This window comes from Trematomus bernacchii, unplaced genomic scaffold (assembly GCF_902827165.1).
Source record: "Trematomus bernacchii unplaced genomic scaffold, fTreBer1.1, whole genome shotgun sequence".
Classification (NCBI taxonomy): domain Eukaryota; kingdom Metazoa; phylum Chordata; class Actinopteri; order Perciformes; family Nototheniidae; genus Trematomus; species Trematomus bernacchii.
The window spans coordinates 1,910,417-1,935,975 of NW_022987625.1; the positions used below are offsets into that span (position 1 = coordinate 1,910,417).

The window sequence follows — 25,559 nt, forward strand, 5'->3', positions numbered from 1 at the left end:
ATAGATAATATCAAGAAGATACTGTAGTGATCTCTACAATAAAACAGTTTAGTGCAGGACGTCCAAAGATATTAATAGGAGGATGTGCAAAACAGACAAACTAATAAGGCTTTATTTAAACATTAAAGAATACTTTAAGTTAAGGACTTCTTTTGAATAAGAAGAAATCGTTGGGGGTATCCACAGATAAATATTAAGTCTGACAAAGTACAATCACCTTCCCTGAATTTGACTCAGGTGTAACTAAAGTCTGATTTAAGGGTTGTTTATATTTCAATAAAGTATATCTTATCTTATCTTATCTTAAGATGATTGATGGCTACTGCCATATTTGCAAAATGTGCCTCTGAACCTTGACAAGTGCATGTTTCAGGCTTATCAATGAACAACAGGAGGGGTCACAGACACAAGCAATTTTCACCCATTTATTAATTATATGTTTTAAATGTGATAACACCACTGTGTTTCGTATCGTAAAGCTTTTGATTAAACTTTTGTTTATTTTGTTTGTTTTTATTATGCCCCCTGTAGCACCTTGGGATTGCTGTTAGCAATGAAAGGTGCTTTATAAATCGAATTTATTATTATTATTATGTGTTTTTCGTATCCCCTAAACCTCCAGGGTGTACACAGTTTAATACTGGCAACTTCTAATTGTGGGAAATACGAAAACTACAATGCCCAGTAGAGACGTGCCATAGAACATGTTGCGAAACACACAATGGCCAGCATGTGTAGTTCTGGGGGGGGGGGGGGGGGGGGGGGGGGGGGGCTGGGCTGGACCCGTCCAATTCCAGTTTTGGATAGTCTGTCGTGGTTCCATTCCATTTCAAAGAGCTGTTTGACGCTCGGTGTAACCTTGTCGCACTGCCACTCCAACATCCAATCACAGGGCTTGAGGACTATTCACGGGGTTTGTAAAGCAAGGTGGATGTTGTAGTCCCAAACGATAGCTGGGGATTCTGGGTAGTGTAGTGTCTTCGGAAACTCTGTAGTGTCTAAACTCCGAAAAAACTATTTGTTTCTCCGAATCGAAGGTTAAAAACACAAAAGCGTTGTACACAATTTAAACCAATCAATATTGTGTAATTAACAAGGATAAACTGATGTGTTTTAGTGGATGAGTAATGCAGATATCACTGTGTAATCATTTGACAGTGAGGGGAATACATCCGGTTTTATTATGAAAACTTCGAGACCGGAAAAACAGTTTTCACCCCGTGAGGGTTGACGCTAACTTTACATGGAAGCTGCCGCATATACACGTTATCCTGGCGAGACCTTAAATCATCTTCGTAATATCTATCAAACTATAGATCCTACACATCGACTGGACGTGGATTCTAAGAGTACAATATACACTTCTCGCTAGAAATCGAATCAAAAAGCATTTTAATGGCCAAACTATTCCACAATTTAGGATTTTCCAGAGAGGGTTATTTGTGAATAAACGTCCCTCCGGAGCGTTTGCAATCAAGCATGTTGTTTCTTACACGACCACTAGAGCACCTCTAGTGGTCGTGTAAGAAACAACATACACTTTAAAACGTGTCTCTGGGTCGTAATAAGGGCTTGAACAATCGGCCTATATGGTAGGAGGACAGGCTGTGCATAGAGCTCCCTGGTTGGTAATAGACCAGTTGGGATCGCGGAGAAATGCTCTCCGCAGACCCATTCTCACAGCGTTTATAAACCTTTTTCTTACTCAATATCAAGCCACACTTATTGTTTTTACTTCGGCTGTGAGTGTTTGTGTGCTCAGGATGAGTTTTGCGCTGTCTCGCTGTATTGCCGACCCGGAAACCACACCAGTAAGCCAGCTCACTGAGCAGCAAGCCTCGCAACATCCTGACCAATCAGAGCACACTGGGCTCACAGGGAGGGGGAGGGGGGGGGGGGGGGGGGGGGGGGCGCAGGAGCTCCAACAAGCCATTTAGGACAGAGAGTGAATACCGGTGAATACACATACTATACAGAGATGCTGTATGAGAAACCAATGTGAGTTTGGAAAATTGCACAGTATCAATCTATTTTAGTATACCTCAACAATGGAATTATGATCAGTAGAAATGGCCATGACATGGGACCTTTAAAGTGAATGTATATCCTGCTATGATATATCCAGGGGCGTCGCCTGGACCTGAAAACATTTGGGGCTTAGCCCACAGTGGTGGCGGCACTACAGTGGCATTTTTCACTGCAACACTCCCCACAGGCACACACACACAGTACACCCGCGACTGTTACAATGAAGGCTCGATAATCAGCTCACGGCATATAGGCAGGGGTAAAGTGGTATTTTTTATGAGTGGGGGGATCACCTCCTCTAGGGGGGTCCGGGGGGATGCTCCCCCGGGAAGATTTTTTTTTAAATATTGAAGTTAAATGCATCAATCTGGTGCACTTTGAGAGCAAAATGAAGAGATCTATGGACACCTCTCTCAACACCCATATGAAGCAGAACTGTAAACAGATGTACTTTTTTCTTTATGGATATTTTACTAATCACTCCCCTTTTAAACTCTATTCTTGTTTTACTGCCATATAGTATTTCATAACTGTTTTTCCTTTATTCTCTTATTTTTTTTATAACTATAATGATCATATGAAGGTGTGCCGCGGAAATAATCTTTTGAATAATTTGTGACCAAACCGTTTGAGACCCACTGAGATAACTTAGACTAAAGTTATGTATCTAAACACTCAGAGAGTCCTTTAGCTCACCTGAGTCTCTCAGTCTGAGAGGAGAGGACTCTCCTCCAGCTTCTTGTGGAACAAACAGCTCCTTATGTCCGTTAGTGCAGCTAGCTAACTAGATGCTAACAACACGGTCCATGCTGACACCGGTCCCTCCCTCCCCCTCTCTCCCTCTCTCTCTCTCTATCACACTAAATGCGCTATTGCCACACACACACAGAGCCGAGCTTGAATGACACAAGCACACGTTTATTTCCATGCAACTCTCTGATTGGTCTGGTGTCATGCCTCTGTTGCATTCACTGAACACGGGAAATTACAGTGCTGCCGTCCTCTCTTGTGTCATGATGAGGTTCACGTAAAGCACGGTTAATGTATTATATTATTGAGGGAGAATTGTCCGGGGCTACAGAAAAAACATTCGGGGCTAAAGCCCCGGATGCCCAGGCCAGGCGACGCCACTGGATATATCAAAGATAAAGTTCAACCAGGCTAACCAAACTGTGTATCAAAACATAGTTTAATATACTGTAGTCGTAATGATAGAAAGAACAGGAGTGAACAGAGGTTTATCGTGCTGAAACTTTATCTCACTTTATTTAGCTGTTCCTCTACATCAGGGGTGGGGAACCTTTTTCCTCTCAAGGGCCATTTCAATCTTTTCTACATCCTCCGAGGGCCGTACAAATGATTGACCTCTGCTTAATAATACTAAAATCACAGCCCATTCATTTGGCCTTTCTTTCATGCTGTGCAAAGAAAAAGCAACCTCTTAATCCAGATATTTTACCATGACTCGCGCATGCATGCACGTGCACGGTTGTGGCATGACCACCAAATCAGAAAGATATCGACACAAGATGTGTGCAAATGTATTTAGTTTCCCATCCATGTGAACATGATTTAAGTGGGGGGGGGGGACCTAATCTCCTCTAGGGGGGACCTAATCTCCTCTAGGGGGTCCGGGGGAGCAGATTTTTTTTTAAATGTTGAAGTTAAAAGCATCAATCTGGTGCACTTTGAGAGCAACATTAGGAGATCTATGGATACATCTCTCAACACCCATATGAAACAGAACTATAAGCAGATTTTATTTTTCTTCATGGATATTTTACAAATCACTCCCCTTTCAAACTGCATTCTTGTTTATTAATAACAACTTTTTTTTACTGTCATATAGTATTTTATACCTGTTTACTTTATTCTCTTGTTTTTTTATAACTATAATGATCATATAAAGATGTGCTTTTACCTCACTGGATGTAGAAAAAGCTTCTTATATTCGTTAGCATAGCTAGCTAACCAGATGCTAATAACAACAAAGTTATTGACTGTATGATCAGTATGACAGATGAACAGATCGCCACTGGGCTTTCAACTAAGACACAGCCACGCAAAAACTGCGGCATGTGTACGGCTCTTTATGGGTACTGCAATTTGTGAAGTGCCGGAGTGGCGTTCTGGTGCTCTCCTGCAGAACTACACCCCTGTCAGACGAGACATATACCACGTTATGACACGTTAGGCTCGGGTTGTGTTCAAGGACCCTGACCTTGGCCAGGACAAACAGGCACTCGCTTGTTTAATTCTTTTGCGATTAGATTAGATTTCTTAAATCTTTTTCTTTTTTACGTGTGTTTATAAATTACCTCGAGGGCCGTACCAAATGGCTGCTCACAGGGCCAAACATGAAAAAACACATGATTTGCCATGGGGGATTTAATTTCACGATTGCAGAAAGAAAGAATTTTATCCAGCAGTCTGCTCAGTTTACGTTCACTGTGTTTTACTACTACTGTTTTCTTTATATGACATTATTATGACATGCAATAGGAGGCCCCAGCTAACCTTTAAAGCACAGTATCTCCTGAGCCTGCCGCACCAACACACTCTCACTCCATAAACGTCCAGGAGCGACGCTTGGTCAGGGTCCCGAGGCGTGCAGTTGGGACGCTCCTAGGCTCCTTCAGCTTCATAAACAGACGCAAATAGCTTTCAACTGATTGCAATATATTCCCATCTGCGGCGGGATTTGACGCTCATGGAAGCACGGCATTCGTTTGTGTCGGCGGCATTTAAAGGCAATGTGAACGTCCATTCCCATTGGATAATGGAGAATTGTACACCCGGAAGTAAGTATTCCCCTTACTGTCGATTGATTTTACAGTGATATCTGCACTACTCATCAACTCAAAAACACCAGATTATCCTTGTTAATGACACAACATTGATTGGTTTAAATTGTGTGCAATGCTTTTGTATTTTTCCCCTTCGATTCGGAGAAACAAATATTTTTTCGGAGTTTAGGATGGCAGAAGACACTACACTACCCAGAATCCCCAGCTATCGTTTAGGACTACACCATGTGCTCTGTTTGACAAACCCCGTGATTAGTTCTCAAGCTCTGTGATTGGATGTTGGAGTGGCAGTGTGGCATCAAACAGCACTTTGAAATGGAATGAAACCCATCGACGGCACACTATCCAAATCAAGACTCGAACGTGTCCTACCCCTACGTGTCCTTATTGCAACACAATAAAACAGATACACAGAAAAAATAGTGCAAGTAAATACAAAAAGAAAAATTGTAAAAAGTGAAATAGTGCAATAAGAGTCTATATACAAGTGATTGGAATATGATATATTAGACAAATAATTTCTAAGTAGCAGCCAGATGAATGTTATGGATGTTGTTTCTAAATTCAGGTGTTTAACAGTCTTCTGGCCTGTGGGATGAAGCTGTCCCTGAGTCTGGTGGTTTTAGTCCAGATGCTGCGGTACCGCCTGCCAGACGGCAGCAGACAGAACAGTTTGTGGCTGGGGTGATGGGGGTCTTTTATAATCCTGAGGGCTTTCTTTAAGGTTAACTTGGTATTTTTACTCCACTACATTTATTTTAGTTACTTTACAGATTTGGATTAATGATGTGAAATATAAACAACCCTTAAATCAGACTTTAGTTACACCTGAGTAAAATGCAGTGAAGGTGATTGTCAAGTGCCAACAATCAGGCGAGATATTTGGTAGTGGGTTCTTGAGAAGACTAAATATTTATCTGCAGATCCCTATAAAGCATATTCATTACTCGTTATTCTCTACTAATAGTTAATTAAAGACTGTATATAATGGCTATTTTGCACATCCCTTTCAAGATTTCAAGATTTTCAAAGGTTTATTGACATATCATATACACAACTACGGTGTAGTTATGCAATGATGACAAACTTGGGTTCCTCAACAAGACATCTATCAATATGTGTGTACCTCCACCATTAAACTGTCATATTCTGCACATTTCTTATTCTATCTACATACATCTTATAAGAGTATAATAAATATTTATAATATCGGTTAAAATAAGTGCTTCAACATAGTTAACATTGCAGGAAAGTTGATTGTCAAGTCCCAAAACAAACCATGCAATATATTAAACGTTAAGTACTTTGTCAGGCTTAATATAGATACCCCCAAAGCTTTATGCTTACATGTATTTAAAAGAAGACCTTAACCTAAAGTATTATTTAATGTTTAAATAAAGCCTAATTAGTTTGTCTGTTTTGCACATCCTCCTATTAATATCTTTGTACATCCGGCACTAAACTGTTTTATTCTAGATACCATTTACAGTATCTTCTTGATATTTTCTATTCTATATTTCTATCATTGACCTTCTACTTTCCTCCTATTTTGTATATACTCTTAATATTTAAATGTTTTCATCAAATATAACACATTCAAAAGTGCTTTACAAAAATGAAAGACATTAAGAAAAAGGCATTTTAAAACAGTCATTAAAAAGCAACACAATCTACCTGCATTGCAATGACTCTAAACGTGTAATAACGTGCTTTAACCAGTAGGAGGTGCGGGTTAAAAAGCTGTCAAGTTTACAGTGTTAACAAAATAAAATATACTGCTGTTTTCGGTTTAGTTTACGACGGATATATTCTGTTATTGTTTTGATATTTGTAACACAAAAGCGATGTAAAAAACCCACAGCAACACAGAAAAGATGGTCTTAACATGACCCAGCGGTCTAGTAGTTAATAAAAAACAATAATATCAAAACAAATTATTACTACTAACTTTATTGTGAAATTAAAACAGAACGGTAAAAGAATAGTTTCCGGTCTATTCTGAGCCCGATCTCTGTAGATAAATAAAGAACTACGACAGATGTGTAATATTTAATGCAGCCAAACCATTTATTACAATGCATTCATGTGATGACTTTCAAAGAGTAAAGCAAGCACTGCTGAATAAAGTATGATTTGATCTTTTACGAAACGTTTTTTTTCATATGGAATGCAGTTGGAGGTCAACCAATCACAGAGCTTGAGAACTAATCACGGGGTTTGTCAAACAGAGCACATGGTGTAGTCCTAAACGATAGCTGGGGATTCTGGGTAGTGTAGTGTCTTCTGCCATCCTAAACTCCGAAAAAATATTTGTTTCTCCGAATCGAAGGGGAAAAACACAAAAGCATTGCACACAATTTAAACCTATCAATGTTGTGTAATTAACAAGGATAATCTGGTGTTTTTGAGTTGATGAGTAGTGGAGATATCACTGTCAAATCAATCGACAGTAAGGGGAATACTTACTTCCGGGTGTACAATTCTCCGTTATCCAATGGGAATGGACGCACATTGTCTTTAACAGCCGCCGACACAACAAATGCCGTGCTTCCATGAGCGTCAAATCCCGCCGCAGATGAGAATACATTGCAATCAGTTGAAAGCTATTTGCGTCCGTTTATGAAGCTGAAGGAGCCTAGGAGCGTCCCAACTGCACGCCTCGGGACCCTGACCAAGCGTCGCTCCTGGACGTTTATGGAGTGAGAGTGTGTTGGCCGCACAGAGGAGCAACATCCTGGAGCTGCACTCTACTGTATTATTTAAGAGCTCATGCATGTCACACTATGTGTTGCTTGGCAAATAAAATCTAAAAAGAATTAAAAATGTGTGAGGGTAAACATACCGCTCCACATACAACCTCCCACAAAGTCCCACAATCAAAGTTTCACCTGACAATGTCTTTTTGCAGGGTACTTCTGTCCTTTCTCAAATGGTTGTTGTCATTGTATTTGGCTAATAAAGTCAGCTATTTGTCAGTAGTGTTGGAAAATCAACTCAAAAAACACCCCCACTGTAGGTCCGAACACTACATAGTCAGGAAACACTACAGAGAACATGAAAATGACACTAGACAACACACTGAGAGGAAACACAGAAAACACCCCTCTAATGGTTACTACTCTGATCAAGAAGCTACACCTCTTGGTTAGCAGGAAGTCTGTTTTCATGAAAACCCTTTCAACTTATTGATTATTAGAAAGAAAGACATGTGATAAACTGTGATGGTACAGAAACCCTGCTCAAACCCAGGATGGATGTGAGGAGATGAAAATGGAGAGAGAGCTAGGAGTCCGCCCCGTCATTTAGACAGAATTAATAATGCATTACGTTCCTATCTACAGCAGGAAAAGACCTCATACACACACTCTGTGCACGGTGCAGTCTGCTGTTTGAAATCGCAGCAGAAGTGAGCGATCCGCTCCAGGTCGAACAGGACAGTGAGTCTGCAGTTATGGGCCCCCGTAGCTCAAGTGAAGCACAAACCTTCAGACTGACTCTTTGCAGGTCGCTGCACCTTCTTCCCTGTTCCTCCTGTCTGTTGTTTTCACTGGGACAGTCTTTATGACGAGGCAGAGCAGCCAGGATCTGCGAGTCAGCGGAACACAACGCAGCTTCCTTCTGATGGTTCCAGCAGAGAAATATAGGTATCCCTACATCACTTTAAGGGAACTGGTTCTGGTTCTGCTATTGATATTTTAGTTAACTACAAAGCCCAGTGAAACGCAATTTTGTAGCAAAATCCGATATGGGTTTGGAATGACTACAAAAGAAAAATGCTGATGTTTAAACCAAATAATTGGACAGACAGAATGTTGTCCTGATGATGGCACTGAAGAAATATCACCAAATTCTCGAGAGGAACATTAATACAACATAGAAGGTCAAAACATTTCCACCTGAGGCAAAACTGTCAATGTGTTAGTGAGAGGACGTCAGGGGTCCCAAAGACAAACATGTCCAAAAAGGTCCACACTGAAATGAGAGGTGAATTAGTCTGGGGGGTGGCTGATTTCTGGTCCTCTAATTTATATTTAAATATTCTACATATCAACTATTTTTGAAGTTCATGATGTGGAGCGTTTGATCCAAAACTTTCCCAGAGGAAGCTGAGGGGACAGATGACCCGGACAGATGAACACTGAATAAAGCCAGGCTTGTTTTATGTTCAAACTGAATTAGTAAACAGAGGAACAATAAAACGTTTTTTACCCAACATGCAAGATTGTAATATGAGCTGTGTGTGTGTGTGTGTTTGTGTGTGTGTGTGTTTTTGTTTGCGTGCATCGACTACATAATGCTATTGGCAAGCAATCCCTGCTAAGTAGGAGTTTTTGTGCTTCCTTTTTGTTCGAATAGATTCATGTTCCCATTTACTCTGCACCTTGTTAAGGACTCTAAACGGTCCTCAGTGTTTGCTCTGTGCTCAGTGTGTTTCCTCTGAGCTACACACAGAATCTGTGAACACAGCTGCTCTTCTGTCAGAGCACACAGATCAGCAGATTATCTTCTCTGATCAGAGAATTTAATTTGACTTACAAATACATCCAACATGGCAATACTGTATTTATCTGAGAATACCATTTATTTAAGCCACAGAACAAAATCAAAACTCCATATTAACTTTAAACATCTGGTGATGTTTGAAGATCTAAAAATAAATAAAATCCCTGGATAATTCTTCCATGGAAGCTCAATTTCCTTATACGACAAAAACAAATCAAACTGAATAGAAAATCACTTTCTTACCAGCACAGATCAAACTGAAGTTTACATCCAATCGATGGTTTCCAGACCTGACAACAAATCTGCGGTAATCGTCCTTAGCCTTAAAATTGAACACAGAAGTTGTTTTGCTGTATCTGTAAAGAGCATCAACACAACAGACCGGACTGAGGGATTAGAGGAGAGTGCCAGCCTCCCTCTCTCCCCCCCTCTGTCTCTCTTTGCAGTACTCCTCCCTGCTGCCACCCCCCACCACATCCACAATGGTACAGTCCACTCCTGTACTGCAGTACGTACGAGGACATGCCATTTGGCCCGCTGTTCGGGGGAGAAGGGGTCGGGTGGGGCTGGGGGTGGCGGTGGAATTAGAGAGACATATGGGAGGCTGGTGGGGGGGGGGATGGATAGATGAAAGGCGGCAGGGAGGAGGGATGAGGAGCTGGACCAGGGGAGTGACAGATGTGTGGAGAGCGGAGATGCTGTGATGGAAAAGTTCTGCAGCTACACACACACTCTGACCCTGTGTCGAATCAGTGTGTTACATTTACATCCTTTATCTTTCACCACATTCTTACTTTAGCTTCTCCTCTAAGATACATCCTGACCAGCTGTAATACATTCTGAGAAGATTTTACTGGCAGGTTTTTCTCACTAAGACCTTTTTCTTGTTATCACTTCTACTTTTACTACAGCTGCTTGTCCCTTTGACTCAGCATTAAATAGGTGCTCTTTTTTTTGTGTGTCTTCTTTGTTTTCCTGGACTGTCCAGGTGTTTCTGCTTGTGCACAATCTCCACCTGCATTTCAGCAAACAGGGTTAAAAACACTACCAAATTAATTAAACGTCAGCGATGGAAGAAAGTGAGAGATGGTGTTCTACAGTGTATATCATTTAAAGACAATCTATCACTCAGGAACTGATACTCTTACAGTATAGTCTGTATTTAACTTGAAGTCAGTTTGTAATAGTAAATGCATTGAATTGTAAAACTGAAGTATTGATTGAACGACGTCTAAATAATGGAACATTTGCACTCACTGATCGTTATATTCAATATCAAACTTTAAGCTCTTATGTAATAGTTTATTCTAGTTGAGGTCCAGTGTGTGTGTGTGTGTGTGTGTGTGTGTGTGTGTGTGTGTGTGTGTGTGTGTGTGTGTGTGTGTGTGTGTGTGTGTGTGTGTGTGTGTGTGTGTGTGTGTGTGTGTGTGTGTGTGTGTGCGTGCGTGTGTGTGTGTGTGTGTACAGCACCAAAGGCACACCATATGGAGCACCTATCTTGTGTTCATTAGTAGTTAGGCTGGGAGGGGTAACCTGTTCATGCACACACACACAAACTCACACACACACACACACACACATTTGAATACTTTATTTGGTTCCACAAATTATATTACATAAGACAGGGAATCAAATATATCGGGGCTAAGCAGCACAGAACACTTAGGGGAACACATAGCATCTCCCTCTCCACACGGCTAAGCAGCAGCCTTAAGGGAACACATAGCATCTCCTTCTCCACACGGCTAAGCTGCCAATAATAGCTGAAACAGAGCAATATTTGGCAATTTGTTTGGCTTTTCTTTTTGACATTCCAGCAATTCTCAGACCAATCATGGTGTATTTATATACATGGCCAAGACATCCAGTGCATCTTATATCCCCACTGCAATAACGATGGCAGTTACAACGGTACAAACACACACACACACACACACACACACACACACACACACACACACACACACACACACACACACACACACACACACACACACACACACACACACACACACTCACACAGATGCTGCCTGATGTTCCTGGTGTTTAATTTGCCCTCTGCCTAGTTATTGGGCCTAACTAAGTAGTTTTGAACTTGAATTGACTGAATTTATTTGAAAATGTGGCTTATTAACACATACGTACTATAATGTGTAATATATGTTTACATGTATATTTAAGAAGTACAATATAAGAGACATGTTTCAGGTGTGGGCCATATTCCATTATGCTTTTTGAATTTGCTGCGGGCCAATTCAAAATGGACCACAGGCCTCAGTTGGGCCTCGCCCACATAAAATCAATCTCAAGGACCGCCTTCTTTCATCTACGTAACATTGCAAAAATCAGGCATATCTTGCCTCAAAACGATGCAGAGAAACTAGTCTATGCATTTGTTACTTCAAGGCTGGATTATTGTAACTCTTTATTATCAGGGTGTACCAATAAATCAGTTAAGTCGCTTCAGCTGATTGAAAACGCTGCAGCACGTGTACTAACCAGAGTTAGGAAAAGGGAGCACATTACTCCTGTTCTGGCTGCCTTACACTGGCTCCCTATAGAACACAGGATAGAATTTAAAATTCTTCTTCTCGCCTACAAAGCCCTTAATGAGCAGGCGCCATCTTACCTTAAAGAACTCATTATACCCTACTGTCCTACTAGGGCATTGCGTTCCAAGAATGCAGGGTTGTTGGTTGTTCCTAGAGTCTCTAAAAGTACAATGGGAGCCAGAGCCTTTTCTTATCAAGCTCCACTTTTGTGGAATCAGCTTCCAGTTTGTGTTCGGGCGGCAGACACCCTATCCGTTTTTAAGAGTACGCTTAAGACCTTCCTTTTTGATGAAGCTTATAGTTGATAAAATAATCTAATAAGAGTATGTGTACAGTAGCTGTATCCATACATCTCTTAATGTTGCCCTCAAAGTGCACCAGATTGATGCATTTAACTTCAATTCAAAGAAAAAAATCTTCCCGGGGGTGCATGCCCCCGGACCCCCCTAGAGGATGTGAGGTCATCACAAATAAAACAGGTTCACATGGATAGGATACTAGATAAGTGTGCACACATTATATACACTACACATTTTTCTTGGATTTGTTAACACTATAGTCCCTAATATATTTGTAGAAAGGCAGGAAATGGAATTAAATTGAGAAAATGTTTCATTGCGGAGGACCCCCTGTTTTGTGTCCCCCCCCTCAAACCAAAGTTACACCCTTGGGCACATACATCTTAGTTCCTACTCTTTTCCCTCACCCTATCCTAAGGAAGTGCATGTACGTAGACACGTTGTGCCTCTCCACCTCTGTTCCTTACTTCTTACCTGCTACCCCTTATCCCTCAATCTATCCTAAGGGAGTGCATGTACGTAGACACGTTGTGCCTCTCCACCTCTGTTCCTTACTTCTTACCTGCTACCCCTTTCCCTCAACCTATCCTAAGGGAGTGCATGTACGTAGACACGTTAGTTTTGCTGCTATAGGCTTAGACTGTCGGGGGACACCTTACTTCTTCCTTCTCTCTGTCTGTACCTGTGTACTCTCATGTTCCCAATAACCCAGCTTCCCCCAAATTTCTTTTTGGTGTCTATATACGCCGGGATCCTGAGTCGTGGCTGATCCTGTTGCTGCGGTCCTGTGTCCTGGATCCTGAGTCATGTGTCCTGGATCCTGCATCCAGAGTCTTGGATCCGGAGTCCTGGATCCTGAGTCCTGGATCCTGAGTCCTGGATCCTGTGTCCTGGATCCTCTATCCTGAGTCCTGGATTTGAGTCCTGGACTTCGAGTCGTGGCTGAACCTATCACTGTGGTCCTGCCTGACTCTCATCATACTACTTCCCTGATGGCTCCCACAGGATTGTTGACATCCTCGTGGATTCATCTTCTTATTATAGACACATGCATTTCCAAACATTTGGTCTACCTACGCTGTAAAATGTATTATCTCTTCGATTTACACACGGCATCTATTGCACGTCTGTCCGTCCTGGGAGAGGGATCCCTCCTCTGTTGCTCTCCCTGAGGTTTCTCCATGTTTCCCTTTAAACTGTGGGGTTTTCTCTAGAAGTTTTTCCTCGTACGATGTGAGGGTCTAAGGACAGAGGGTGTCGTTTTCTCATACTGATATTCTGTACAAACTGTGAAGTCCACTGAGACAAATGTAACATTTGTGATATTGGGCTATATAAATAAACATTGATTGATTGATTGATCGGGCCGTAGTTTGGACACCCGTTCTACTCTCAGCCAACTGCCACACAGCCTATAGTCAACTACTGTACGGCATACTTGCCAACCCTCCCGATTTTCGCGGGAGACTCCCGATTTCATTGCCCTCTCCCGGTTTCCTCCCGTGGTCATATTTCTCCCGCATTTCTCCCGATTTCTGACTAAATCAGATTTACTCACGACTGTTTCCACTCGGACTTTAATACAGCTACACTATTGTTTGGTTTCCATGATAGCGCGTCTCTTTAGTAGCACGCGCAACTGAAAGTCTGAGAGGGTGTTCAGCATGGTGAGGAAGATAGTCACAGACCAGCGACGTGCAGTCAGGGGAGGCAGAGCCTCACCTGCCATACTCCGATGTAACGGAAAAACAACTAAAGAAAAACGAAATAGTAATAATAATAAAATGTCTCCACTGATCTGTGTTGTAAGTGTGATTTATGTATGATTCCAATCGCTTTTTATAGTCAAAATCAGCAAATTTGCCGAGCTCCGCTACGGAGCGATGACAAGTGAGGCAGGGACGTGCTCTGCCTCTCGTAAGCCCACAGTAACTTGCTGGAGCACGGGCACTAATTTAGCGCGGGCACTTATTTTGTGAGCGCGCTCAAGCCAGTTACTCTCGGGTGAGGTGAGGCACAGATGAGCTCTGCCTCACTTCAGAATGCGTCACCCCACAGAAACTGGCTGGAAAGCAGGCCCTAAGCGCATGCCTGTTACCATCTCACTGTAGGTCACCAATGTAATGTTTGGAGATCCCTTTATTACATTTATCCTCGCCATTCATAGTCTCTAAATAACTTATTTCACGTATATATGATATTTAGGCCCGCTGGTCTCATCATACAACGGCAATGAAAAAAGCACCAGGGGAGGCAGCCATAACCTCTGCCGCACTGAAGGGGGCGCACGTGAGCCCACAGGTTCTTGTTGCTACTGTAATTCTATGCAGAGACGGTAGACGCAAACAAACAAACTAGACTTTTGAAACTACAGGAAGATAAGGAGGACTTTTACAAAAAAGTAATAGATTGTTGTCCAGAAGGGTAGCATAGACTTCATCTTCAAGTCAAGGTAAGACCACAATTGTAATGAAAATGGGATCTTAATAAGAAAGAACAATCCAATATTTAGATTTTGGGTATCCTTTTGTTGAACGGTCTGTTTAAAATGAATCGAAGCATCAGACTAAAAAAAGCTTTTGAAAATAACCGAATATTTTGATTAAGGTCAAAATATAATATTTGTAAATCTGACTCAGTGAGTCAGTGCCTCACCAGCCATGAACCTCACCGCACGTCACTGTCACAGACAACAGAACAAGAATGGACAGTGTGCAATACATTTGATGGAAACCTTGCTCAGGACGGCTTCAATGGCTTGTTAGATGACATTGTTTCAGACGCTTTAACCTAAAGGGACCTACATACACTCAATACTGTGGACAATCTCTAAAGGAACAATTTGGGGTTAGGTGCCACTGCCCAGGGACACATTAACATGTTGACTGCATTGGGTGTCAAGGTGGGATTAAACTGGTGCTTACCCTGATCTGAGCCCACAACCCCCCGGCCTTAATCCCTTCATTCCCATCAAAGCCACACCAGTAGATTTGATCTAGATCGAGAGTAGAAAGTAATATATGTCCTCAAACACCCACACACACACCCCACACACACAGACACAAACACACACTCCCTTAATCCAGTGGTACTGTGACAGTGCAGTACAAAACTGATGACGGAGGATTACATGGGGCGTAATCTGTCGGCCTGAGAAGAGGCAGACATACTTCTTAATATCCTGACTTCTGAGTTATAAAGAGTCTACAGTCATCAACAGCATATCGCAGGCTAACAAGGATTTGGCGTGTTATCAGACAGTGTCAACACTTTAGGATTCAATTGTCCCTCTCTTCATGTGTCATGTTGTTCTCATCAGAACACAATGCAGTGGGACAGCCTGTATGCTGCTCACACACACCACATCTGAAAGTATATCTAACCTTGGTACTTCACTTCATTTCTTAATGGATCTTAAACTGCTGATTCATTCTCCTGACGGTGGCTCTTTCAGTTGCTCTTAAATTACTTTAACCAATCAGTTTAATTCTCCCTGCCTGAAACAGAGCAGCTCTTTTCACTTCTCTTTGGGGGCGGAGAGACTCAGTTTGGAACTGTTCTGGACCACGGTGGCAGGACACGATGTGCATGCTTTAGTACTGTCTCATCTACCAATTCACTATTCTTTTATTTGATATGGAATGTTAACTTTTCCCCAAAAAAGGACAAATAACACAGTCCTTTACAAATAAATAGCAGTAAAATGAAAGAACAAATAAATCAAATGTACTCAAGTACTGTAAATGACTGACAACTATGGGCTCAGAACAGTCTCATAATACACACATGCACACAAAAGGATTCACACTTGTATTTCATGATCCACACTTGTGTTTTTCAATGCACACACAAATGTGTTCCGTTTCATATACATGTAAATAAAATCAAAATACAGAAAAAAGTTTTTCATGTGTATTTTTTATCCTCACATATTTGTTTTCCGTTTAAAACCGCTGCACCTACAAACACAAACCGCTTTCTGTGCATGGATCGCTGTGCATTCGTGTGTGGGTTTTTTGAGACTCCCCTGACGGTGACCCTATTCGTACTTGTAATTTTTTTTATCTATAGCTAATCAGATGTCTCCTCAATTCTAAGCCAATCACATGAGCGCGTCCCCACGAGGGTATGATGTCTTGCGTTCATGACGTAGCACTTCATATACAGAGGCAAAGTCCCTCCCTTTCCGGTGGACCTCCATTGGACCTTATTTCGGAGAAATTATGTATTGAAGTCAATGGGGAGAGAAAGATTATCTTTCTATCCCGTTTGAATTGTGTCACGAATTACACATATGATGTTTGTCAATTTAAAAGATAATTTTACAAGTCAAAAAAATTAAAATGTGTCGTAAAACTGTGAAGTAACACTTTTTTTGTGTGAAACTGCGCAATGAACTACATCTCTGGTCTCGCACCACACACCAAGACGGCCGTCACGTTGGCACATTTCACCTCTTTCTTTCAGAATGAGGCGAAAAGTATTAAACGAGGTGAAAATCACTACAAGTCTGGGCATGTTGAGAGCTGTACATACACATAAGGGGAGTTAGTCGGTTCCGTAAGAGCCAGCATACAGGACCGGGATTCTGGGATTTGTAGTCTTTCTAGTTGCGTATTTTTCATAGTCTTATATTTCAACAGTTTTACGACAAACTGTGACTTTTTTGACATGGAAATTATTTTTTAAGATTGACAAACATCATATGTGTAATTTGTGGCACAATTAAAACGGGATCGAAAGATAAGTTTTCTCTCCCCATTGACTTCAATACATAATTTTTCCGAAATAAGGTCCCATGGGTCGGAAGTAGATGGGCGGGACTTCGCCTCTCTATATGCATTTTGCGCTGTCCGGAGCTGACAGGTCCATGGTATGAAGGTAGATATGGTGCAAAATGCGAGGGCTTGTAAAAACTGATGTGACCACCAGAAAAAAAATCTGAGCTTGTGTGCATACATTTACACTCAGTGGCGGCCGGTCCATAGGGGCGCTAGGGGCGCTGCCCCACCTCTTCCCATATTGAAAAAAAAAAATTAAAAAAGAAATTAAAATTAAAATTAAAAAGAAAATATATGTTTAAAAAAATATATATATTTTTATTTTTATTTTTAATGAACAAGGTAAATATTATATAATTGGTATCAGTAAAATGTATAATCTACAATAAAATCTCGTTTAAAATTGTGTTACGATGTCTAAAGTTACTGATAAGTCACATGTTTCCTGCCTGGCCTTGCCCATGCACCTTCTCTCGTCTGGGCGCTAAGAGAGGAGCCTTCAACCAGTGCAGCAGCAGCCACTAGCAGCTGACTGTTGCTATCTGTAACGTGTAAACTATGCCGCGAAAATATAATTTCAGCCAATCAGCGTCGTCAAAGATGACGGTCACCGGGCGCCAATGTCAGCGCCCAGTGCAGTCTGTGAGTAGTTTGGACAGTGACTCGTATCCGGTTGACGCAGTAGTTGATGAGGATGGCTTCGTGTGCAGGTGGAGTCTCCGGACCTCGGTCCTCGCCTAATTCTGTTCAAGAGCTAATCTCCAATCCTTTCGAAAGGAGAAGTTTGGCAGATAAATTGTTGCTTAAAGACCTTGGACCGGATCAACCCGATTTGAATATATCGCAGCAATCTCGTGAAAAAGACAAAATTTATACACGAGGCTTCACAAGTAGCTGGTACACAAGAAAGGCTTGGCTAGCTGGATGCAAACAGGTAAATGCTGTCTTTTGTTTCCCATGCTTGCTCTTCAAACAGCCGGGGACAGATACAATGTGCCCGTGGACTGTGATAGGAGTAAACGATATGAAGCATTTGTCCAACAAAATTAAAAAGCACGAGTGCACTAAGGCACACATGACAAACACCTTTAAGCTAGCCATGCTAGGCAAAGCTAACATAGCCGCACAGCTAGATCAAGGGTACAAGATCTCGGTGAAAAAGCACAATGAAGAAGTGGACAAGAATAGGCACGTCTTGTCTAAAATAATTGATTGTGTGAAATTTTGTGGGGGCTTTGACCTGGCTTTGCGTGGCCACGACGAGGCTGACACATCCGACAACCCCGGCGTTTTTCTGGGTTTAGTTAATCTACTGGCCTCGTTAGATAGCGTGTTGGAGGATCACCTTAAAACGGCTACGGTTTTCAAAGGCACCTCAAAGAAGGTGCAAAATGAACTTTTGGACTGCATGTTATCAGTTTGTAAAGACTACATTCTGGAGGAAGTAAAAAATGCCAGTTATTTAGCTATTCAGGCGGATGAGACAACTGACATTTCCACCCACTGCCAGTTAGTGCTTGTGCTACGCTACATCGACCCGCATAACAACGTCCAGGAGCGTTTTTTTGAGTTCATTCCTCTTCAGAATGCGAATGCTGACACAGTTGCCACCGCGCTGATGGAGAGGCTGGGCACTATCCTCCCCGATGGACAACAGGGCAAACTAATCGCCCAAGCCTATGACGGTGATGAGGGGAGCTAAAGGTGGAGTTCAGCGGAAAGTGAAGGATGTGTACAGTAGTGCGCACTACATCCACTGCTATGCGCATCAGCTGAACCTAATTATGCAGCAGGCAACATCCCACATCCCCAAGATAAGAACATTTTTTTCAGACCTTGGTGGATTTGCTGCATTTTTCTCCAGGTCATTCAAGCGAACTGCGATCCTGGATCAAGTGGTGGCACACAGACTTCCTGGCACTTCCACAACAAGATGGAACTTTCACAGTCGTGCTGTTAACACTGTATATGAGCACAAGGAGAACATCCTGAGGTGTTTCCAGACGATCAGAGACTCAGGTGACTTTGATCCCATAACAGTGAGAGAAGCCGGGGGCTTTGTGCGAATGATGGAAGATGAAGTTTTTTGCTTTTTCCTGACATTGTTCCACAAGATCATGCCACATGTAGACATGCTGTTTAGCCAACTGCAGAAGAGGAACATCGACTCTGTCTACATCACAGGACTCATCAAGAGGTTCACCAGCAGCATACAAACAATCAGGTAAATCATTATTTACAATGGCTGAGATGTGCTTATTATAGGAAATCTGTGAAACCTAAATGTGATTTAGCTGAACACAATAGACCAACTCACACATACTTGTTTAAATATCTTAAACAGGCTTACTGGAAATGTATATATTATATAACGTTTATAAGGTGTATCTCTGACTACTATTTCAAATAGTCAAGTTAATTTGTCAATTCTTGCCACAATGAGTAATTGTACATGGTTACTTGTGGTTTGGATCAGGGACTCCATTCCTTCTGGTGAAAGCAGTGGATCTCAGCAGCTGCCCACAAAGAAACGGAGGGGACTTGGACATGAAGAGCAACAGCTGTTGGCTAGAGAGGTAAGCAGTAATAGGAACGTGTTCTATGACTAAAAGCTCCTTTCATAATATAGGTCATTTCATATCACAATAATGATACATTTCACAAGAAAGCCCATTTTCTGTAAATTAAATAAATAGGTAGGCTAGTTAAAATATCTACATGGAAAGGCCTATTGCTTATTACATTCTGAATTGTATACACTTAACAAGGCCTAAACTGCAAAAAGTGTCCCACAGTCTCTACATTTCAAAGGGGATCAAGACAGATCAGAAAAGGTTTAGGCTTCCAGAAGCAACCACAGTGGACAGAAAGGGCCCAACAATAAATGAATGAAGTGTAAACATAGTCATTAAATGTATATATTGTAGTGACTTAATTTTAAACAGTAATATTGTTCTGTTGATGCTCAGATAGATGTCCTGTTATTCTGATAGGTTCCATTCACAAGAAAGCTCTTTGTTTGTTACACATCTTATAGGGGACACTAATGACATTATGACTGATAGATGTGAAAAGGTGATTCTGTTATTTATTATGTCTTGATTTTTTCATTGTGCATTATTTCATAGGTATGTGATACCATACTGAGTCACGCAAAGGAGAGATTTTCCTTCACCAAACACCTCATCAGCTCCACCCTCCTGCAAGGAGACCTGTTCCAGCAGCACAGCCGAACATTCCCTGAAGCAGCGCTGGAAACAACTGTGGAGGCCTACCCTCTACTGGACAAGGCAAAGCTCAAGACGGAACTGTCCCTCGTCTATGACAATGACCAGTTCAGGGCTTGCAGTGGTGCTGTTACTCTGCTCCAGTTCTTCCTTGACAATAATCTGCAGGAGACATTTACAGAGACTGTCAGTCTTCTGAAGGTTCTTGTAACCACACCCATGGCTACGGCTGAGGCAGAGAGGTGCTTTTCCACTCTGAAAAGGATAAAGACTTTCTTGAGGAACAGCATGACACAGGATCGCCTGAATGCTCTGGCTATGCTGTCAATTGAGAAAAAACTCATTAGGAGCATTCCTGACTTCAACACCAGAGTCATTGAGAGGTTTGCCACTCAGAAGGAGAGAAGGGCAAAATTCCTCTACAAATAGACACACACACACACACACACACACACACACACAAGCTCTCGCAGCAAACACAGATGGCCGACCCTTAAAAAAATGCGTTTCATTAGAGAGACAATTAATGTTAATGCATAATTAATGCAGAATGTTGTGAAGTTACTTTTGGATACCTAAGATGTTTTGTTCAACCACAAAGTCCACATAAAACATGAACAGTTTTAAGAAAGAAAAATGCGGACCAATTCTGAGAATACAAATTCCTGGTAAAGTATTAGATGTTCAGGTTGATAAATAATATTTTCCACACTGAAGATTATGGAGGTATTGATCAGTCTTCTCATATTTTTAAGCCTCGATTTCTCCTTTCCCCACCCCCTCTAACATCACCAGAAGTCATAATTTAAGGGGTCATTTCTCGAATTTTTTTTCCGGGGGGGTAAACCCCCCGGACCCCCCCGGTAGGTCACTTCCGGCAGGTCACTTCCGGTACGTCAAGAGCCCCACCAAAATAAAAGACCACCAGCCGCCACTGTTTACACTTGTATAAAATATCCACGTATCTGTGAACCAAATTTGAAGTCACAAGAAAAAAAATGTGTTTGTGTTGCTAAAGTAATTTTCACCTGTAGATGTGGGGGGAGGGAGGGGGGTTGGAGCGAAGGGGCGGAGCTATCAGAACGAGGAGGCGCGAGCTCGGGTCAGTCCCACACAAGTCTGCTGTTGCCCCTTTCACACCAACGCAGCTCCCGTTCTAGCTCCGTGCTTCGCTCACAACAACAACAATGGGGGACTGCGTTGGGTCGATGATCGTGTTACTTTTAATCATACGAAGCCAGATTAAATTAAATAACTACTTCTCCAACCTTGTACTTTTCTCCAGAGTGCCGTGGTTCATTGTTTATTAATGTGTTTCAGCGGCATTTACCGACCGCTGCAGTGCTGCTCGTCTACTGGAGTTTATTCTCCCGTTAACTCACAGCAGCGGCCGCTGTAAAGTATTCACTGTCTGACTGTCACACAAGCAGCTGATACATATCCCCAATTCCCCCATAGTGAATGTGTTTCAGTATGAATTTACGCTGTTTGGCATCACAACGCTGTTATGCAAGTTTCTCTGGTATAAAATGGGTGATGTTAGCATAGCAACCGAAGCTAAACTGACTATATTGACTACTTGTTGCTATTCTAATGTGGCATAAGCCGTTTTCTACAGGCACATTTTACCAGCGTATTTTTATGATTCTACTTGTCTAAGAACCGGTTTTCGGGGAAAAGAGCCGGCTCCGCTGCGGCGCGAACAGGAAAAAATGGTGCTTATCAGGCTCAAGCTCCGAACCGGCCCTAGAACCGCGTTGGTGTGAAAGGGGCAACATGCGGGGCCCCGCAGTCATCCGGTTCGACCTGACTATGGCTGTCCCTTATGAAACAAAAATATATTGTAATATATTGGTAAATATAATACAATATATTGGATCATACATTTCCATATATGGGTAAGTAGTCCTTATATTTTTAAATATATTGCAATATATGCATGGACCATGTATGGCTATATATTGATACATATAAAAAAAAAATATTGCAATGAAAACAAAAACTGCACTATACATTTATATGTAATAGTTTTATTGAAACACTCATTTATCTTTCATGAGTTTACATAAAATTGAACAGATATTCATAAACAGTTATCTCACTTCGTTTTGTATAGTTACCCACTTTATATATGAACATATGTTTGATGGTAGCCTACATATAAAAAAAGTACAAATTGTCCATTGAATGATGGAAAATAATATACAGTTTATAAATATATATAGACACACACATATATGCACGCATATATGCACGCATATATATATTCATATATGCGTGCATATATGCACGCATATATATATTCATATATATATATATATATATATATATATAAATATATATATATGCATATATGCACGCATATATATATGAATATATGCACGCATATATATCTATGCATATATTACGGCCGACCGGCTATTTGGAGTGGAACGCAGCCCATCCACGGCAGACAGCCCAAACAGTATTCGAATGCGCCACTTCCGGCTGATTTCGGGGAGCCCCCCCCCCTCTCCAGCAATAGATTGATCTGATTGGCAGATTCAAATCTGCGTTGCTGCCTCTGTCTGTTGATTCTGTCGCTGAGTGTCAAAGGGAAAGCATTCATCAGGTGCTTCGAAACGGAAAATTAAAAAGAAACGAGAGGAAAATACAGCACCAGAGTCAGGTATGTGTGTGAGCATTTAAAACTATTTTAAATTGAAATAATTCTGCATGTACACTATAAGTAATCTAGTTGCTTAATCCGTATGTCCCGTCTCTCTGCACTACACCAGCTACATTAGCTAACGTTAGTTAAATTAGCTATGTTAGTTCCCTCGTGTATGAGTGTATAACCGGTCCGCAGCTTTGTGAACATTCAATTTCGAAGATTTTTTCGATGTTACAGTCAACTGAAGTCGACCCAAAACAGCCAAAAATAGCGGACCTTTAGATCGCTAACATTTTAGCATAAGTCAATGGAGTTTAACATAGCGAAAACTAGCCCCACGGCTAACGGACATTTTCTGACTGGTGACGATGATGAGCTAGTTAAGTAATGTAACCACAGTTAGTCTATGTCTTGTAAATTCCCCTTGTTCTCCTTGATCTGCATTATATCGTTCGTGTTTTAGTCAGGCACATTTAGGGACAGCTAAAGTAGTTCAGCTACGGGTCTTCGAGCTGGTTACACATGTGCGTTCAGGACATTATTGCGCATCGTCACATGCATAATTACCATCGTCACAGAGAGAATGCGTTCGTGAAGAATGTGAGCATATATGCAGATCTTTAGTGTTGGTAATGTTATAAGATTGTATGCATAGTGTCCTGCTCAGTCAGTGTGTTAATGAGTCTTGATGTCCCGTTTTTAGTTTCTATGTTGTTCAGGAATTGAGCTAATGCTAGCTAGTTAGCTAAATTAAGCTATGATAGTGTGTGGATGAGATGCTAACTTAGCTTTTATTAGCCGTGTGTTTGCAACGTGTCTAATGTGTTTTAGCAACAATTAGTATTGCTGTTGCTTATTATTAATAACCATCGTCTGGTTAGTTATTGTAATTTGAACCTTATTTCTATTTCTGTGTATTTTGCAGAAACCATTCATTCATTCTCTACTCTACGTTAGGCTATGTGTTGTGGACTAATGCATTCAAGTTAGTTCACATTTTAGTTGTTATTGCCCCTGCTGACAATTGTGTGGATAATATGTAGCCTACAGTCAATGGCATTTCACATTTTGCTCTCCAGTGTATGTTATTTTAATGTTGACCCATAATACTATATATCTATATATTTTACAGGAGCATTGTTGAAATTCATAGGTCGAACTAAGCCTGCAGAACCACAAGTCAAGAGGACAGAGGAGCCAGATAGCAGTGGTGACTGAGACAGAATAAATAAGGAGAGAGGGCCCATGCAGAGGCAGACATCAGTAGTGAGGAATCAGACCCAAAAGATACGAGGACAGAGGAGCCAGATCGCAGTGGTAAGGAACGCACTGTCATTTAATTTCACTGTCATTTTACTTTTCACATATCACTTTATTCACTATTCAGCTTAGTTATCCTTGCCATGAAGGATTGAATGGATGAATGTTCTATATTATTTTAATGACAGATTGAACCACAGCAATATTGTTTTAGAGACTTTATATGTTTAACTGCTATGCCTGTCATCTCTGCTCTGTGTCATTGTGTTGTCTCCTGGGTTCTGTAGTGCCCGGAGTCTGTCTTTTTATTTTTTTCCTCCCAAACCCCATCCCCTCAGGACGCCTTTTGCCTCCTGTCAGGTCATCATTGTAATAAGAATTTGTTCTTAATTGATTTTCCTGGCTAAATAAAGGTTCTACTACTATTTATTCAGTTATTTTATTACTGGTACTGCTAATTGCATTATGCGTATTGTTGTATATTGTATATACGTATGTATTTACTACTACTACTTACAAAATCGAGGGTTGTAGCTTTGTGTCAGTACATATTTCAGGGTTTTTCTATGCCTTTGTTCATCTAAATTCTAATACTCATAGGCGACTACCACTCCTGCCGATGCCGAGGCCCAGTTCTCCCTTCCCACCACCCCAGGCTCATTGTGCTAGGTAAAACTCTCATTCAATAAAAGTAGTCTTTTAAAGGTGGGGTAGGTAATTTTGGAGAAACCAGCTCGAGATCGCTAGAATTTGAAAATACACAGCCGGAAAAAATGTGCCACTTCCTTACAGAGCCCCTCCTCCAACACACACGAACGCGCACATGACCAATGAGGGCACGAGATAAGTTTGTGCACAGATGGAAGGCTGACAGGCAGGTAGGCCATCCAGTCATTTCAGCCGGGCCGGCTAAAATGATTGGTTGTGCTTTTTACAGTACCACGGCTTCCACAGATGATATTTTTTTATGGATTTTTTGTCAAAGCACTTAAGATATTCATTGCTATCGGGATGTTAAGAGTATTCCATGGAATATAACAAAAAGTGTATCTCGAGCCGGTTTCTCAAACTTACCTACCCCACCTTTAAAGATGAATGCAATTACATTTTTTTAAGTTTTAAACAGAACTGTCACAGATGCAGATGCTTGGTCCAAATTCCATAAAATATACCAACCAGTAGCGCCACACTCAGACGAAAATGTACAAAGCCTATTCTTCCACTATTTGTATTCCCACATTATTCACCAAGCCAGCCCATGCTTTAATATAGATATTATGGATATTGTTATAATTCCTGCTGTCTTTTGTGAACTTCTAATTATTTGTAATTGTTCTGTTCCACAGATGCTGTAGTAAACCACCATCCAGGGACCAAGACATCAGATATAAGAACATCCATTAACACAAGAATTTGTGAGTAAAGGCACGAAAAAAACAAGATTGACGA

At 41.3% G+C, this 25,559-nt stretch overlaps 2 protein-coding genes across 2 annotated transcripts in view; one reads left to right on the top strand and one right to left on the bottom strand.

The window, feature by feature from the left end:
* Positions 1–9,680, bottom strand: part of LOC117484454 (synaptic vesicle glycoprotein 2B-like) — an 89,876-nt gene extending 80,196 nt beyond the window's left edge. Inside the window, 1 exon segment of the mRNA XM_034132926.1 lies at positions 9,582–9,680. The gene's annotated coding sequence lies outside the window, so the exon portion shown is untranslated.
* Positions 9,681–18,734: 9,054 nt separating this feature from the next.
* Positions 18,735–20,648, top strand: LOC117484453. Its single transcript, XM_034132925.1, has 3 exons — positions 18,735–19,194; positions 19,447–19,546; positions 20,099–20,648. Exons 1-3 carry the CDS (start codon positions 18,755–18,757, stop codon positions 20,624–20,626), a joined length of 1,068 nt encoding a protein of 355 aa, XP_033988816.1. The 5' UTR covers positions 18,735–18,754; the 3' UTR covers positions 20,627–20,648.
* The last annotated feature ends 4,911 nt before the right edge of the window (positions 20,649–25,559 follow it).

What these genes read in the sequence shown, in the direction of transcription:
- LOC117484453 (XM_034132925.1), top strand. Translation starts at nt 18,755, where the DNA reads ATGCAGCAGGCAACATCCCACATCCCCAAGATAAGAACATTTTTTTCA. An exon ending in AGCAGCATACAAACAATCAG is followed by an intron (nt 19,195 to 19,446) that starts GTAAATCATTAT and finishes GGTTTGGATCAG; the next exon opens with GGACTCCATTCCTTCTGGTG. An exon ending in AACAGCTGTTGGCTAGAGAG is followed by an intron (nt 19,547 to 20,098) that starts GTAAGCAGTAAT and finishes ATTATTTCATAG; the next exon opens with GTATGTGATACCATACTGAG.